Consider the following 19,814-nt stretch of genomic DNA (forward strand, 5'->3'; position numbering starts at 1 on the left):
CCACTTTAAAGATGCTATTCTTTCCATGACATCAACGACTTTTGTTTGTTGTCGAATCCATTGATTTGTCATTCTATCTCTGAGCGTAATTCCAAGCATACTCCGTTCCATGGCTCTTTGTGCCACTCTTAATTTATTTTCGGAAGCTTTTGTTAACGTTAACGTTTCCGCTCCATATGTGAGCACAGGAAGGACACACGTATCGAACACTTTACGTTTCAGACTATTGTTCATTTTGCTTTTGAAAATTAGCCTGAGTTTTCCGAACGCTGCCCATGCAAGACCAATTCTACGTTTTATTTCTGCAGTTTGGTTGCCTAGACCCAACTTCAATTTGTGACCTAGGTACACATAACTGTCGACTCGTTCAATGACAGTATCACCGATTTTAATGTCTCTGTCGTCGTCAATGTTTGTCATGATTTTCGTTTTCGACAAATTCATCTTGAGGCCGACTTTGTTTGACTCCTCATTCAGCTGTTGCAACATAATTTGCGCCTGATCTAGATCAGCTGCTATCAGGGAGATGTCATCTGCGAAACGGAGATTACTCAGGTACTCTCCATTTATGTTGATAGCCATTTCACTCCAGTCTAATTTCTTAAAAACACTCTCCAGAATCGATGTGAATAACTTAGGTGATATGGTGTCACCCTGTCGTACACCTCTGCCAATTCTGAATTTTTCAGTGCTTTTATGAAGTTTTATACACGACGTAGCGTTTTTATAGACGTATCGAATTGTGTTGGAGTATCTTGAGTCTACTCTGCACTCGTCTAATGAGTCCAATATCGACCATGTTTCCACTGAATCAAAAGCTTTTTCAAAGTCTATGAATATCAAGACCACAGCAATCTTGTATTCATTGCATTTCTCAATTAGCGTTCTCATCACATGTAAGTGGTCGTTTGTGCTGAATCCTGATCTAAATGAAGCTTGTTCAACAGGTTGGTAGAAGTCGAGCTTCTTGGTGTTCCTCTTCGTAACTATTTTCATGAACAACTTGTAGAGTGTTGATAAGAGACTTATGGGTCGACAGTTTTCCAACTTTGTTATGTCTCCTTTTTTATGCAGCAATGTTATCACTGCATTTTCCCATGCTTCTGGTACTTCTTCCCATTGAAGACATTGATTAAACAAAGTCGTTATTGCACCCAATAATGAGTCGCCACCTAGTTTAATGGCTTCCACTGGAACACCATCTTCACCGGGAGACTTTTTGTTACTGGGAAAAGGTTTGCCAGCGGCTTTTAGAGTTAAGCGTCGCTGGTTTGAAAGTGCAGGAATAACTTCTCTTTGTTTATTCTGAAAATTTGTTTTGAATAAAATAAAAGGAAACAATTTATGACAAAGCAAGTTGATTGGAGCTGATAGAAGCAAGAATATTTTGAGATGAGATTAGGTGATTGAAAAATCAAAGAAAAATTGAAAATTGAGAAAATCAGTCAATGGACCCAACCCACCCAAAAGGAGGGTCTTAGTTGGTTGGTCAAAAATAGCGAGTATTCAAGATGAAATTTATAATTTAAAATAAGGAAGAGACGGACAACGTTTTCTCATTTATTTCAATACTACAATTCAAGACTCCAAAAGTAAAAAAAGACATTGCTTCTCTCTATACAAGTGTATAATCCCATTGACCTACAGACTGAAATGTTATTATCTAACTAAGGACGTAACTCTAACGTAAATTAGTTGTTTATTCAGCAGCTGTTCGCTATAAGAAATAGATTACCGAACTTACATCGTATCCTAGTCCTTTAAAAAAAAAACATTTCGCAAAACAGGCCCGAAAACTGGTATGAAAATGCAAAATAAAATTGTTACCGGGCATGCGCGCCGTAAATCAACAATTTCGTAAACACACCTTACGTCTCTTTCAACCATATTTTATCCTTAAAAACAAAAGAGGCATGAAATTGATGCCGATCACTCGCTCCCCAAATATTTTCACGAATTCAACATTATACACTTAAAACTCATAAACGAGAGTGTGCCAAGCCTGAACGGGAGTATAGCACAAGAACATTATGGCTGACAAAAGGAAAATATTTGTGTTGCTAAATTGAAAAAGGGAAATAGATTCACTCGAAGTTTTCGAACAAAACTTTTTTTTGTACAAAAGTTGTGGTGAAATTGTTTCCGGATTTTGTTGTTTAGTTGATTAAACATCCGGTTGCTGCAATCTGGTAAGTGAGAACATAGTCTTTCATTGAATTGTTCGCTCTTCGCTACGAACCGAACGATAGTTTCCCGTTTTAAATATTTAATTAAGGAAAACATTGTACGGGATACATGACTCATGCAATTCCATGACTTAAATTTCGTATCGTTCATTCAGGAACTGAGCTCATTCCAATCCAAAATAATCACCGAAATCACAACATTACTTTGTACTTCGTTTGTGTTGCGAGTTTTATCGATTTTTCAACTTAAATACATATCGCGTGACTGATTAATATTTTCATTTAAATAATAGATCGCTTTTTGATGCAATCTGATGGATTCAATGAGCAATGTCAACGTTTGAAAAAGGCAAAAGTACGGAAAAAAAAGAAAACTTTGCAAGCCTCATAAAGTATCGTCATGCGAAATTGAATTTGTTTTTTTTTTTTATTTCTTTTATGCAATTCAGTGAGGGAATTCGATCACTGACAAAAAATATTTTTTTTGCATTACCTGTGACAGATAATATTTTCAATAAGATTACCTTCTGATGGTAATGTTAGGAAAAGTTATCTGCCACAGGTAACATTACAGAAATGTATTACCTGTGATTGGTAACGTGCCCCAAAACGTTCTGTGAGTAGGCAATTTTTCAAAAATTACCTGTGACAGATAATGTGACCGTTAAATGTTATCTGTCACAGGTAAAGTGCATTATTTGTGGTAGGTAATCTACATTGGCTGTCATAGGTAATGTTTCAGCTTATAACGACAATAAGCCATGCAAAATTATGTATTGAATGGCTCAGTGACAACGCGCTAGGCTGGTGATCCGAAGGTTGTCGGATCGAACCCCGGCGCGTGCAACATTTTTTTAATTTCATTTGGCACATTACCAGTCACAGATAACGTTTCACATTTTTTTTTTTAGATTTATCAGTTTGGGACGATCATTTAAGATCTCGAAACACAGATCTGTTAATCATTTGTTTCTATCCGTTTCACATTATCTGTCACAGATAATTTTCGAAAGATTAGCTGTCACAGATAATGTAATGAAATTACACATTACCTGTATCCGCTGTTTAATTTTCTGTCAGTATACTTACGCGGACTGTGTGTAATTTCATTTGAACGTTTTTTATCGCACTAGTGCGATAAATGATTTGCAAGGCTTTTTCTCGCACTCAGTATCATAATCATATATTCATGTCTGACTGAACAAAACAGTCAAATGCTGTAACAACTGTAGTTACACCGTCGTGACAACTGTTTTAACAAGTCTTTTAGTAGTAGTCACACGATGTCTTGTCAACCTTGGCTTCGCCTCGGGTTGACAATCGATATCTAGTTCGATAACATACCTTCATACGATTCCTGTCACATAAATAACTATTATGTAATGGAATGTTAATGACATGTATTTGGGATGCGTTTAGGGATGGGAGACCTTTTATATTATCGATAATATCAATCAAAACAATTTATCGATAACTGATATATCATATCGTTATCGATAATTTGATAATTATCGATAATTATCGAATTATCGATAATTTGATAATTATCAAAATATCGATATATCGATAATTATCAAAATATCGATAATTATCAAAATATCGATATTTCGATAATTATCAAATTTTGATATTTCTGAAAATAATTGATACTCATAAAGTTATGTTACTGTGAAGAAATTGAAAACTGTTCTAAGCAACTTTTCGAGATCTCTGTCTAATTTTTCATCATCCTAATGGAAAGATGGAAGATTTACAGCTGAAAACTGCATGCATTTGTATTGATTTATCTAAATATTCATATTAAAGTAGCTATCAAAATATCGATTTTTCGATAATTATCAAAATATCGATATTTTGATAATTATCGAGATATCGATATTTTGATAATTATGGAAATATCAATTATTATCGATTATCGATATTATTTTTGATAATTTTCGATAAAAAAATTTATCGATAATCGATTATCGATAATCGATAATTATCGATTATCAATATCAATATCGCCCATCCCTAGATGCGTTAGTTTTTTTTAGCAAATAATCAAAATTTTACCGCTGTTATCAAGAATATAATGGTCGTTATATTGCCAACAAGTGATTTTCGCTGCCTTGAGTGTAGTTGCTAATTTTACGTGTGCTTCGAAAGTCGTTCAGTATTGTTTCATGCTTAAATTTAGTTTGGGTGTTTGACTCCATTTAATTAGGTTCTGTCAGAAAAACACTCATATTTACACCCAACAGCAAGTATTGAGATATTATTAAATCTGCGAGAAGAAAAAAGCTTTTTGTTAGTGGAAAATCAAAAATTCCTAAGATGACTTTCAGATCATAATCAACCTGTCACAGACAGCAGACATACCATGTCTATGTGAACTCTAATGCTTTTTTGATGTGAGGATTTTCAGAGGGTTTGGGATAGTTGATCGTGTGAAAGAGATGCAAGATATTGCTTGGATTGTGATAGAAAGTGATGCGAATAGTCGTCATTCGTGACATACTTTATGAATGATGCGCTAAAGAAGAATCTTTAATTCGTTAATTTTAGCACTTATTTTTCCTATATCAAGACTCATTAGCTGGAGGTTAACCGTTTAGAGCTACCACACCACATTGAACAGCAATTCAATTATGAAATGTGGTGAGTCTGCTTCCCTTAACGGTTGTAAAATTTCAGAGAGTACGATTCACCTCGCTATGCTCTGGGCAAAAACAACACCATCGAAAAGCAATTTCCAACTTTTGTTCCATTGTTGAACAAATAACTATTGCACGGTCCCTCCGAAAAATCCATTACTTTAATTTCTATGCATAAAAATCACGTAGCAGAAGCACAAAGTGTTGACTCAAATAGGAATCTGTTGCCGATAGCGACGATCAGAGAAAGTAAACGAGAAACACCAGGTAAATTTCAACTTATTTATAGAAAAATGTTGAAATTAATGAAGTAAAAGAATTTTTATCAACTTGTCAGTCGAAGATGCTTACATCAAAGGAAGTAACAGATTCGTAATTATTATTGGCGATATTTTGCTTGCCACCTTCGAAAAGATTACGATTGAATTAGTGAAAATTGAGATAGACTGGGCTTCACATTGTGGAGATATCATCAGATAAATTAAAAGGAATTATGATTCATCAACAAAAATGAAGTTTTTCCGAACGCTCATCGATTGGGAGTTCAGAACAATATTTAAAAAAAAAACTTCTCGACAATTTTCACGTCAACAAACTGATTTTTCATGCGCGCGTTGTGTCTTGCCTTATTTACTTATTTCGTTTTATTGACGACTGATCGAATGACATTTCTAGTGAGGAGAAAACTGTAACACTTTCTCTCCGTTGCGTTGGGAGGAAAATAGAACTTTTCTCATTCGAACTGTCACTTTGTTTTATGTTTCCGAAAATTGTGTGGCGAATCGATGTATTTGTGGAGAAAAACGGCAAAACGGTTTTGTGTGAAATTTCCTATTTTCTCCTCTCGGTAAACAAAGAACTATTTCTCACATTGAGTGTAGTATCGTTAGATAGGTACAACGTCTGACTCCAAGATAAACTCTTCACTTCGATCAAAATACGTCAACTCGGAGATGTGTGAGAAATTTCATGAAAAAACAAGGCATCAGAACAGTCGGAGCGTTTGCTGCGACTTCGCCCCGTACGACCCGTAATCCTATTTCGTCCGTAACCATAATACGTCCGTAGCCGTAATACGCCCGGAACCCTAATACGTCTACAACCCTCTAATGCGTCTGTTACCAAAATGCAAGTCAAGTTGGGCATGATCAAATTTACTGAAAGTGTTCATTTTTAAAATTGCGCATAGCGCAATTACGAAAGCCCGTACGAAGTACCTTTCAAATAAAACCAACAATTTACGACATTATTTTAGAAACCCACAATTTTTTGCCAACTTTCCATTGGGTATTAAATTACCTCTCAAATAAAACAAAAATTAGCAAAATCGGATGATATTTACTCGATTTATGTGCAAAAAACACTTAGGGCCGAGTAGCGGCCTTAGTCCAAGGGCCCAAATTTGAAACTTTTTTCGACACGTTCTTTTCGGTATTCAATTTCCTTCCATAAAAAACTAAATCTAGCAAAATCGGATGAGATTTACTCGATTTATGTGCAAAAAACACTTAGGGCCGAGTAGCGGCCTTAGTCCAAGGGCCCAAATTTGAAACTTTTTTCGACACGTTCTTTTCGGTATTCAATTTCCTTCCATAAAAAACTAAATCTAGCAAAATCGGATGAGATTTACTCGATTTTTGTGCAAAAAACACTTAGGGCCGAGTAGCGGCCTTAGTCCAAGGGCCCAAATTTGAAACTTTTTTCGCCACGTTCTTTTCGGTATTCAATTTCCTTCCATAAAAAACTAAATCTAGCAAAATCGGATGAGATTTACTCGATTTTTGTGCAAAAAACACTTAGGGCCGAGTACCGGCCTAAGTCCAAGGGCCCAAATTTGAAACTTTTTTCGCCACGTTCTTTTCGGTATTCAATTTCCTTCCATAAAAAACTAAATCTAGCAAAATCGGATGACATTTACTCGATTTATGTGCAAAAAACACTTAGGGCCGAGTAGCGGCCTTAGTCCAAGGGCCCAAATTTGAAACTTTTTTCGCCACGTTCTTTTCGGTATTCAATTTCCTTCCATAAAAAACTAAATCTAGCAAAATCGGATGAGATTTACTCGATTTTTGTGCAAAAAACACTTAGGGCCGAGTACCGGCCTAAGTCCAAGGGCCCAAATTTGAAACTTTTTTCGACACGTTCTTTTCGGTATTCAATTTCCTTCCATAAAAAACTAAATCTAGCAAAATCGGATGAGATTTACTCGATTTATGTGCAAAAAACACTTAGGGCCGAGTAGCGGCCTTAGTCCAAGGGCCCAAATTTGAAACTTTTTTCGACACGTTCTTTTCGGTATTCAATTTCCTTCCATAAAAAACTAAATCTAGCAAAATCGGATGAGATTTACTCGATTTTTGTGCAAAAAACACTTAGGGCCGAGTAGCGGTCTTAGTCCAAGGGCCCAAATTTGAAACTTTTTTCGCCACGTTCTTTTCGGTATTCAATTTCCTTCCATAAAAAACTAAATCTAGCAAAATCGGATGAGATTTACTCGATTTTTGTGCAAAAAACACTTAGGGCCGAGTAGCGGCCTTAGTCCAAGGGCCCAAATTTGAAACTTTTTTCGCCACGTTCTTTTCGGTATTCAATTTCCTTCCATAAAAAACTAAATCTAGCAAAATCGGATGACATTTACTCGATTTATGTGCAAAAAACACTTAGGGCCGAGTAGCGGCCTTAGTCCAAGGGCCCAAATTTGAAACTTTTTTCGCCACGTTCTTTTCGGTATTCAATTTCCTTCCATAAAAAACTAAATCTAGCAAAATCGGATGAGATTTACTCGATTTATGTGCAAAAAACACTTAGGGCCGAGTAGCGGCCTTAGTCCAAGGGCCCAAATTTGAAACTTTTTTCGACACGTTCTTTTCGGTATTCAATTTCCTTCCATAAAAAACTAAATCTAGCAAAATCGGATGAGATTTACTCGATTTATGTGCAAAAAACACTTAGGGCCGAGTAGCGGCCTTAGTCCAAGGGCCCAAATTTGAAACTTTTTTCGCCACGTTCTTTTCGGTATTCAATTTCCTTCCATAAAAAACTAAATCTAGCAAAATCGGATGAGATTTACTCGATTTTTGTGCAAAAAACACTTAGGGCCGAGTACCGGCCTAAGTCCAAGGGCCCAAATTTGAAACTTTTTTCGCCACGTTCTTTTCGGTATTCAATTTCCTTCCATAAAAAACTAAATCTAGCAAAATCGGATGACATTTACTCGATTTATGTGCAAAAAACACTTAGGGCCGAGTAGCGGCCTTAGTCCAAGGGCCCAAATTTGAAACTTTTTTCGACACGTTCTTTTCGGTATTCAATTTCCTTCCATAAAAAACTAAATCTAGCAAAATCGGATGAGATTTACTCGATTTATGTGCAAAAAACACTTAGGGCCGAGTAGCGGCCTTAGTCCAAGGGCCCAAATTTGAAACTTTTTTCGCCACGTTCTTTTCGGTATTCAATTTCCTTCCATAAAAAACTAAATCTAGCAAAATCGGATGACATTTACTCGATTTATGTGCAAAAAACACTTAGGGCCGAGTACCGGCCTAAGTCCAAGGGCCCAAATTTGAAACTTTTTTCGCCACGTTCTTTTCGGTATTCAATTTCCTTCCATAAAAAACTAAATCTAGCAAAATCGGATGACATTTACTCGATTTATGTGCAAAAAACACTTAGGGCCGAGTAACGACCTTTGAGCCCTCCCAACAAGCCCGCGTTGCATCTTACCCAAAAACGATGTTCAGCATTTTTGTTCTACTCGTCAATACCTTTCATTTGATATATCACAAGCAGCTATTACGTGCGTATTTCGGTAGATATCGTCGAAAGACTGAAAAACACCTATAGGGCCCACCCTACCATGCCCATTTTCGAACTTGACCTTACTTCTGACGATGCCAATCGGGGAAAAAAAGAATTTTGAAAAAAGGTTGTGATTTACTCAAGCTAGAGGGGTCACGGACAGACGGACAGACGGACATTTTTTTTTATTGCGGATTCGTTATCTATGAACATAGACAAATGCTTTGCCCTTACCGTCTGCTTCCAATTCAACATGTTACAAACGGCATATTAATCTTATAAGCCCCCAGTACTTCGTACGGGGCTAAAAACAATTTTGTGTGGGTAAGGACCTTTGCGATCTTATGGAATGTTGGTCTGAGCTCCCAATAGGTCTGTAATAGGTCGATGTACGTTCTTAGTTTTTTAGTGCATTTTGGAAAAATTTCTTTTTTGTTAAGGAGGTGTGTGGGAAATAGATGAGTTATGGAGCTGTGCTCGGATTGAAATGAGTACTTGATGAGCAATTATATGGATATAAGAAATAGCGAATTGTTGACACTTTAGAGTGCATTGATTGCGTTCTTAAAGTCTTGGCGGATGAGGTGTGAATGTTGATTTCTTTCTTCTTTCTTATTCACAGATAATCGCAAAATGTAACCACATCATATGACTATGCAACACCTACTTTAAAGACTTTCAAACAATCAGACACCAGTATTAACTTCGCACACAGCCCATCACAATTTTCGCAGGCTCATCCCACATAATGCATAAATAAAATGGAATATCCGAATAAGATCCTAATGTCTGGAAGTTCGGCTGGCCGAACGAAACGGGGCAAACGCGGGACGTGGAACGAAAAGAAACGGGCTGGCATGAGTTTTCTCATTGTCATCGCATTCTTTGCCATTTTCGGATTAATTATTTTAACGGAAATTCTAATGATCGATGAGAAAAGTAAGGCGTCGACGAATGGGATCCGACATGCGGGATACAATCGTTTGGGTGAATCGGCACCGGACTATGATGATGTGAAAGAGGAGTATAGCATTGAAGAGGCAATATTTCTCAAAAACAATAGATTCATTAAGGACATTAAGCAAAGTAGAAGTAGGTTGAACACACCAGCTATTCCAGGGCGATTCCGTGACGAATTTACTTTCAGATATTCAAATATCACTAGCCATTCCAGTTGCACCGGAATCGCCAGGTAATAATAATAATAATGGAGGAGCGATACCTTGGGGTGCACTGCTACCGCAAAGCATTGAACGTACACTTCCGACATATCCTGTTGATGTTCCTCCGTCGGATGGATCGTGGAAGATTGTTAACGGCACTAGGTTTAAGTTTTTTGTATTTTCCGCTTTCTACGATCGTCGTGGAGGAAAGTTAATTAGAGTAATTGGTGCTACAAAGACTAGAGGTCCCGAAAAGGTTTGGTGCCGCTTATGGTATCCAACCGGACCGCATAATTCAACTTTTAGATCGTCATCTGTGATGGCTAGAGTTAAGGTAAGAGAATGGGCATTCGATGGTTCCGTTCATCCACTTGAAGTAGTGACAGTTATTGCAAAATTCGTAAAAGGAAAATGTTTTTTGGAACGATGTTTGCAACAACTTCCAAAAGCTGTTACGTTCAATTTAACCGTTTTGTCTCCCTTCTCGCAGATAATCAGAGAGAACTGGAATCTCAAGTACAGTGCATGTTTTGTACTATGTCCACTTCAAGCACCCGGTCTTGAGATACCATACGCTGTCAGTATTGTCAGCAAAATTCGTTCGCCACCGGGAAATGTTTTACTGTTACGCAACACCGATCAAGATCCAAGTCTACAAAATCGCACCAATATCAATCAAATACCCGACAAGATTGGCGTCTGCATCAAACCATTCCATTTTAATTATGATTCTGTGAGTCGCCTGGTCTATACCCGCATTGAATTTGTGTTTTACTGTGGGACGTCCTTTCCAGGCCTTATATTTATTGGAATTTCTCGAAATGAATTCGTTGCTTGGTGTATCCCATTTCACATTCTACAATCACACGCTCGGACCGAAAGCTGCTTGCGTTCTGCGCCATTACATGGAAGAAGGTTTGGTGGCGGCTAACAATGCTACACAAGATGGGACTGTTCAGCGTCGTAAGTTCATCATGCCTATGATGCCTGTCAGCAGCCCAAAAAAATATATTTATCTTTGATGTTACACAGCCACCATTTCTATATTACCGTGGGACTTGCGAATGCGATCGCAAAAAGAAATTCGAACGGAAGGTCTGTTTGCGGCATTAAACGATTGCTTATATCGAAGCATGTACAGGTGAGGGACTTTCAAGACATAATTTGGAGGAGACAATTTCATGTGTGGGATTACCTTTCAGATTCCAGTACGTCGCTCTAATTGACTTAGATGAATTTATTGTACCTCGACACAACGATACGCTTAAGGATTTGTTGAAGTAAGTGATCCGCTTCCAGATCTTGTGGTCCTTACTTAGCATCATTGACGTATAAGGTTAATAGAAGCGAACTACAAACCAACTATTCATTGCAGGTGGCTGTCGCTCAAAGTGAACAATAGAAATACCGGAGCCTATTCGTTTCAGAATGCATTCTTCTATCTTCAATTCGCCGACGATAGTCTTATGTACGAACGGAACGTTAGTAATCCCGCTCTGCGTGGTGCACTGATAACGCAACGAAAAACTCGAAGGTACCGTTTTCGATCACTTCCCATACCGAAGCATATTTCAGTTCCCAATTAAAACGCTTCCGACAGACGATCGAAACTACATCCGCAGAAGCAACGGTCGAAATACATTTGCAAACCGGAATCGGTTGTGGAAGCTGGAAACCATTTTGTTTGGGAATTTATACCGGGACGTGGTTCGCTAAATGTTCCGGCTGATGCAGCGATCCTTCATCATTACAGAGTGAGTTTGCTTTTGTTTAAACCGAAGGGGAAAGCTACGCGAGCAAATCTTGTCCCAACTACTTCCATTTGTAACTGTTACGATGTCTATTGGTAACTATTGACGTCTATTGGTAACTATTGACGTCTATTGGTAACTATTGACGTCTATTGGTAACTATTGACGTCTATTGGTAACTATTGACGTCTATTGGTAACTATTGACGTCTATTGGTAACTATTGACGTCTATTGGTAACTATTGACGTCTATTGGTAACTATTGACGTCTATTGGTAACTATTGACGTCTATTGGTAACTATTGACGTCTATTGGTAACTATTGACGTCTATTGGTAACTATTGACGTCTATTGGTAACTATTGACGTCTACTGGTAACTATTGACGTCTACTGGTAACTATTGACGTCTACTGGTAACTATTGACGTCTATTGGTAACTATTGACGTCTATTGGTAACTATTGACGTCTACTGGTAACTATTGACGTCTATTGGTAACTATTGACGTCTATTGGTAACTATTGACGTATATTGGTAACTATTGACGTCTATTGGTAACTATTGACGTCTACTGGTAACTATTGACGTCTACTGGTAACTATTGACGTCTATTGGTAACTATTGACGTCTACTGGTAACTATTGACGTCTACTTGTAACTATTGACGTCTACTTGTAACTATTGACGTCTATTGGTAACTATTGACGTCTATTGGTAACTATTGACGTCTATTGGTAACTATTGACGTCTACTGGTAACTATTAACGTCTACTGGGAACTATTAACGTCTATTGGTAACTATTGACGTCTATTGGTAACTATTGACGTCTATTGGTAACTATTGACGTCTATTGGTAACTATTGACGTCTATTGGTAACTATTGACGTCTATATACTAGAGGTTATTGGTACAACTAGCGAACATTCACTGTCCCAGTATTTTCCAGCTCCTCGGAACAGTCACCAATAGACGCCAGTAGTCACAAAGAGTCGCCAGTAGTCACAAAGAGCCCCCAGTAGTCATAAAGAGACGCCAGTAGTCACCGATAGACACCAACCAATACATGTCAATAGACTATTGGTGTCTATTGACATCCATTGGTACCAATAGCAAATGGCACCTGTCCCAGTATTTGCTTGCGTAGTTTTCCCTCTCAGTTTAACCTTATTTCATTGAATCGTTTCTAAATGGACACATGATTACAAAAAAAAAAGGTTTGTGAATTTGGCGGAGACGATTGCGTCAAAACTCCGAGCACTGTCGATCGCACCGCTCACAAATATTCGCGTCGACTAACCGATCGAGTGGAAATGATGTACAGCAAATTGAAAACGTCGTGCAAACTTTTGAATCTGCCGCCAGTTCCGACCAAAGCTCCGACGACCAGAAAGAAAATTTTGAAAATAAAAGATTTGCAGAAACCGATCAAAGCGAAGAAAGTGGACTCGGCCGATGATGTTAAATCTTCGAAATCTTAAGTGATAATGTCGCTGTAAATACCAGAAAAAAAACCAACAAAAAATATTCTTAATCCAAAGCAAAACAGATAACAGAACATGAAGATATTTATAGTGTAGCCAAGACGACAGAAAAAAGAAAATATTTTTTTGTAAAAAGATGAAAATTTCAAAAAGAATTTGACGCGCTAAAAATAGTTAACTTTAGTGATAACCTAGATTGACTTTCGCGGCCTATCTAAACCGAATAATTTATTTTCCTTGCAATTTGGCCTAAACGAAGTCTTTGCCGTCATCGCTTCAATTGTTTTCCGTTGTTGATTTATTTTAGTCTAGTTTTTAAGTGGAATAGGCATTTACTTCGACAGTGTACTGTGCTGGAAGTGGTGCTCAAAATGGAATTTATATTTTTCTCAAAATGAACATCGACGACAACCTTGATCATGAAACCTTTACACCTATACACCCATTAGTATGGGCTGCTATGTCAGAAAAAGTAGTCTCGCTCGCTGGGGAGTTTTAATGTGTTTTGACGATTGGATGTGATTAAGCGGTCGAAGTCTCAGAACTAACTTTTTTTCATGAAGATCTCAACGGATTCTGAAAGGTTGGTTCAATAACTGACACAACTTTTTTGTCTAGGCCGGGTTATGGAAGATTCCCGAAAAAGTTTCACAAAAACCCGTAAATTTGAGACTGATTTCCTTGGCCATTTCAAAATTAAATTCAACGACTGGAGACGTTTTGGAAAGCTTTTCTCAAACCCTATCAACGATAGCTAGCCGAGCTCAGACATATTGAAGGATCGGGACTCTCAGTTCTAGGAAACAATCGAAGGATTTCAACTAATTTTGCTCTAAAAATCGCAAGACGATGATGTGAATGATCTGCAACTTTGTGACTATTCCTGAATGGATACTAATAAACGACCGATAAATTAATTCAAAACTACCGATAAAAATATTCAAAACTACCGATAACTTTTTACCGATAAAAAATGATAAAATACCGATAAATTAATAATTTTACGACTATTGATCGGTCAAATTCCATTTTCTATCGGTAGTTTATTACTTTCTATCGGTAGTTCATTATTTTCTATCGGTAGGTCATTGTTTTCTATCGGCAGTTCATCACTGGGGCCTTTCTGTTGCGTGATTTTGGACCATTTTCTTTTCTTTTAAGTGTTTTACGAACATGTGAATCTCTAAATTCTGAACACGAATCAAGAAATTGGAATGTACAGGGTGGTCCGAAAAAGTTGATTTTGGTCGAATAATCTTATTTTTCCATAAAATCTTCGATTTCGTGTTTTTCTTTCTCGCTTTTTTTAAAACTTTTTTTCATTTTATTTGGTGGATATTTAGTAAATGGTGTCTTTCTGACCTTTTCTCTTATTCTACGTAACCTATACCCTAAGTAATATTGAGGAATCAGATCCTTGGGCTGAAAAGTTCCCAGTTTAGCTACCAAAAAGGGCTACAATGGCTTGCAATGGACGAAAAACGCTTGTGACAGGTCCTAATATTTGTCAAAAGTTTCACAAATTTTGACAAATGTTTTACAAATTTTTAGCAAATTTTTGTGAAACATTTGTCAAAATTTGTGAAACTTTGTGAAACTTTTGACAAATATACGCTAGATACGAGTAAATCGATCAAATCCTAAACAAAAACTGTTCCGAAATGGCTGACCTATGTTCTCAATCAAAAATGTCAATACGTATGAGGTTGATGCTGCAGAACCCCTTACACCTATTTTTGTGGTACATCTATGACTAACACTAAATAGAAGTAGACTGACACTACGACGGTCGAACATCAAATTTTGAAGAAAAAAAATCCATTCGAATTGATGTTTGGTACCATAAATTTATGGTCCTATGGGAGCTAATCTCAACCATATAGAAAGTCTATAGTCAACTAATACAGATCTACTAATGAAACTCAGTAGATGTGTCTTCGGCCAAGGCCGGGAATATTATAATTTATTGACGCATTGTACATGGTATATATAGGCTGGATCACAGGCTACTTGATGCTTGACAATTCAATGGCAAACTGTGATCACCACAGATACTTCCCCCTTTGAAGAAATTTTGTTGGTCCAAGTCGATCGTCTGTGTCACGTGGATTTGGGACGAGATTTCACAGCAGGACCATAACTTGTGTTTGGATAGGGATTTTGATGTGGTGGATTGGTTGGAGCCACGGATGTTCGGGTTTGAGTGATTTCTGAAGTCGCTTGCTTGTCGAGTTGTGTGTCCAAAACCATTTGAATGTTGGTAACCGGTGTATGACGTGAGGTACTTTGAAAATTTTGAATCTGTTTCATAGCGGTAGGATCCATAAGGTTACCTAATAGCTGTGAAAACAGTTGGTTTTTCGAAAGTTTTGTTACTTTGAAATTTTGTGTCTTGATTAGATTGGTGACAATCTAATAAGATTTGATTCGAGAATTCATTATATCGAATTTTGGATCTGTTTAAATTTGGGTTTAATTTTGAAACAGATTATCTCGAAAATGATTTTATTTCGGATGAAGATGAATTTTCTCCGATGTTGGAAGATTGGTTATGTTTCCAACTCTTTATTTAATTTCAAATTAATTCAGATTAAGAGATCGTACAACCTCATAATTTCGTGAAATGACATTGTCCACGGCTTTACCCGGAAAATGACAAGATGTCATTCATTTAACTGCTATTTTTACAGTTTTTAATGGGCGAAAAATGAAGTGTTGTTGTCTTAAGTCTGATAGACGGTGTTTGGTGCTTGTCTCATTCTACGTGGAATGTTATTTGAATATATGACAGCACGAAACATTCCGGAATAATTTTAATTTTCTAAATTTTATTCCAATTGTTGTGGAGCTGTTTTACTGCCATTTAATTTGCAGGAATACGCACTGCACGAAATGTACTTATATTAGATGGTTATAGCTGTCTGTGGTAGCAGACTTTAGGCAGTATAATTGTCATGTACATTTCGACTGATATTATATATGTGACTCATTGAACGGTTGTATGTACGTTTGTACGATTCTACGGTCAATGAGTTTTAACCTATTGGCGCCGGTTTAGTGGTTTAATATCAGATTTTGTAATTTATGTCATTCGTGAACTTGAATTTGTTGTGTGTCAATTCAAGGGTGTTGAATTTATACACGATGACTTTTTATTCTTTACGTTCTATGATGGTAAGAACTTGTGAAACTAGTTTACATGGAAAAAGGATGTGTTATCGCACAATGGATAACTCATTGGATCAATTTTCATGTATCAAGTATTTTCGATTACAACTTTAAGAAACAAAAAGTTTCAATCCTCGACACGCTTCGGTTTTGCTTAAACGGTTCCGTCGTTTATGAGTTAATCACGAAAGATTATTCTCAAGACGGATAGGCGTAGAGCTTAATTTTCGAAACGCTGAGCCGGGTGATTGGACTAATTTAGAATTAGCGATTGTTGCAAATCGTTCTATAATTGTAATGAGGGAATACTTGATTCTTTGGTGTTTGTCAGAAGAATTTTTTGGATGTTTTTTTCCGAAAAATTGTTTTTAATTTTGAAGTGTTGAATTATTCTTTGAAACTTTTTTTAGAGTTTTGTACGAGAAACGAAAAGACCTTATCTTTTTCACAGTGATGCAACGCACCCATTTTGAGGTGGACATCCCAACCGCGTAATCGAGGTTGGTGGAAAGTGTCGTTGATAAGTTTCGATGTATCGTTTTTCGTGAATAATTCTCAGGAAATGGTTTCCTCTGATCAAACTATTTAGTTTCACTAAACGTTGATTTATAATTTTTATGAAATTGGTTGTTTAACCATATTTCTAGGCCAAAAAATTTTATCACGTCGGGGTCACCAATTATATGGGAGCTAATCTCAACCATATAGAAAGTCTATAGTCAACTAATACAGATCTACTAATGAAACTCAGTAGATGTGTCTTCGGCCAAGGCCGGGAATATTATAATTTATTGACGCATTGTACATGGTATATATAGGCTGGATCACAGGCTACTTGATGCTTGACAATTCAATGGCAAACTGTGATCACCACAGTCCAACGTATACTAATACGTTATTACCTTAAAGTACCGATAGAAAATGATGAACTACCGATACAAAATAATGAACTACCGATAAAAAATAATTAATGACCGATAGAAAGTATTAAACTACCGATAGAAAATAATGAATTACCGATGGAAAGTAATAAACTACCGATAGAAAATGATAAATGATCGATAAAACGACCAGTTTATCGGTACTTTAGTACTTTTTATCGGTAAAAAGTTATCGGTAGTTTTGAATATTTTTATCGGTACTTGGGAATTTCGCTATCGGTCATTTATTATTTTTTATCGGTAGTTTTGAATTAATTTATCGGTAGAATATAATATCCCTTCCTGAATCTTCCCACACGCATCCAAAAGCTAGAACTGTAAGATAGCAAGCTTGTACATCATTATTTCATAGTTTGCTCTGGACTTGGGGAAAGATTGATATGTCTAAAGGTCAGTTCCCAGAATTCCATCACTCCAGAAGATCTGTCTTTTTCTATTTCTGGAACTCATAGTTCTTTTTAACAGTTTTTTTTACTCTCTTCTGAATTTAGGAAGTCTTTGAGGTCTTTAGGGGCTACTTCCTAGACTTCTAGAGTTCCTAACGGTCCATCCACGTTTCCATTTGTTTTCTTCAGCTCTTTTCTGAACGTTTCAGAATCCGTTGAGATCATCTAAAAAATATTGAATTTGACGGAGATATCTGGGTTTTAAGTATTAGAGAAAAACAGGTTTCTACCGGTTCATTAGACAAAAAAAATCTTTCGGAAACTTTGACCCCTCAATCACATCCAACCGTCAAAATACATAAACACTCCCTAGCGACCGAGATGACATACCAGCCCGGACTACATACCAAACACTGTTAAGAGAGAGTAACGCAGATGAGTCTCTTCACCGTATAATCATCGGAAAGCATATTTCAGAGACCAATTGATAAAAAGTACAAAAAAATAGTTGAGGTAAAGTCTGTATTGGCATCAGCTCACACATTCATTTGCCCATCCGGTTTTTAAACAAATAAAGGAATGGAATTCGTGACGGAAGCTTCAAACATTAGGACGACTTCAAATACGCTATTAGGGCGCTATGAAAATCGAGATTTTGAACTGGTCTCTTCCTTTTGTCGCAATCCAATATATTTTTCAATTTTGCTTGAATTTTAGTAAGCATTTTCTTACAATTCGCACGAAAACGAAACGATACGAAACGAAAAGAACGCGAACCTTTAGAAACAGCGAATCATGCGTTATCGACAACAATCGACAAAACTAAGCAACGGCTAATCTGGCTTTATGTAGCAAAATGAATGTTAAAACAAATGAAGTGAAAGAATTTGCGTGGAAGACTACCCGATACGTTTAGCAAAGAAGTAACAGATTCGATGATTGTAATGGGATGAGCTTGTCGTTTCTTAAAAAACGTGCAATGAACAGTGCCTGCATATGGACGAAAAGAGCGATTGATTTACATTTGATGCTTATTTAAAAATTGCCATCGACCCTAAGTTAAGGAATGGATAGAAATACTCGTGGAGTTTCCACATTTTCGTCTAACAAATGAAATTCTAGATTCCATATTTTAGTTTCTTTGTAGGTCACGAGAGCGTATGTGCCTAACAAAATACCGAAAACACTTGATAAACGAAACTTTTGTGTAAACAATTTGAAACCGCAACAACCCAAAAGTTATCAAATATGTCGAGATCCACTTTTCCGCAAGAGTTCCAACGATTTTGTCAAGATGACAAAAAAAAATGGGAGATGTGAATTCTTCTATCTTTTCTTGTGTCTCCTTTGCGCTGATGAGTTCGCTCTACTTCAGTTTTGCGGAACAAGGCTTAAGAGTCAAAACTCTAGATTCAAGAAAGAATCACAGTTTTCCACGCTCTATCGTCTCCAGCAAGTGGTATTCGTTCGCTACAGAAACTCAGGCGTCGGTTGATAAATGATTTTTCAGATTTTGAAAATTTACCATGAGCGAACCGCTGAGTTATATATTGGAGGAGAATCAAAACACTTGGGCTAGTAACTTCCAATTTACGCATTTACGTAGATTCACTGTGGGTGCAGCTGATATAGACGTTACATCAACACACACTTTTAGATGGTTTCTCTCATTCTTTAACTATTTTCCTTCCTTTTTAAACGGACTACAGATTTTTGAATGGAACGTCAACAATTTTTATTTTTCCCAAATCCCCTTTGATAAGCATATCACATTTTAGTGACACAAAATGAATAACTTTTTAAACAAAAAAATAAAAAATAAAGAGAGACAACACCTAAGAATCATTTATAATTTGGAATTTTTGCTACATGATTTATTAGCATTAAAATATACCTACACCGTGTAATGGGATTAGTAAATTTACGAATTAAATACCAAATCTATGAAATAAGCAAACCAAAGGAATAAATGTTTAAATCGCCGAAATGGGAATATTAAAAAAATGTATTAAAAGCATTGGAATAAAACGAAATAAAACATGGAAAATATTTATGGTTGTGTTCGTGGATACGTAGAGAAATTTGTCGGAAATGAAAAATATTTTAACATTTTCAAAAATCAAAAAATGGTTAACAACATCCAAAGGATACTAACAATAGAGAAAAACAAACGCAGCAGAAATGTGAACCGAAGAAGAAAGAAAATTTATTTTTTAATTGGTGAGAATGCAACCATAAAATGATCTCAACAATGAAAACAAGCTCATAAAATTACGATATTAATGGTGATGGTTGTAGTCGT

General features: G+C 36.6%; 1 protein-coding gene across 1 annotated transcript; it reads left to right on the forward strand.

The window, feature by feature from the left end:
• Positions 1-1,949: 1,949 nt before the first annotated feature.
• Positions 1,950-13,973, forward strand: LOC119084664. The gene is made up of 10 exons (XM_037194741.1): positions 1,950-2,189; positions 9,243-9,712; positions 9,768-10,117; positions 10,274-10,516; positions 10,578-10,746; positions 10,816-10,924; positions 10,986-11,063; positions 11,159-11,317; positions 11,384-11,537; positions 12,751-13,973. Exons 2-10 carry the CDS (start codon positions 9,382-9,384, stop codon positions 13,012-13,014), a joined length of 1,857 nt encoding a protein of 618 aa, XP_037050636.1. The 5' UTR covers positions 1,950-2,189; positions 9,243-9,381; the 3' UTR covers positions 13,015-13,973.
• The last annotated feature ends 5,841 nt before the right edge of the window (positions 13,974-19,814 follow it).

This window comes from Bradysia coprophila, unplaced genomic scaffold, assembly GCF_014529535.1.
Source record: "Bradysia coprophila strain Holo2 unplaced genomic scaffold, BU_Bcop_v1 contig_87, whole genome shotgun sequence".
NCBI classification, from domain to species: domain Eukaryota; kingdom Metazoa; phylum Arthropoda; class Insecta; order Diptera; family Sciaridae; genus Bradysia; species Bradysia coprophila.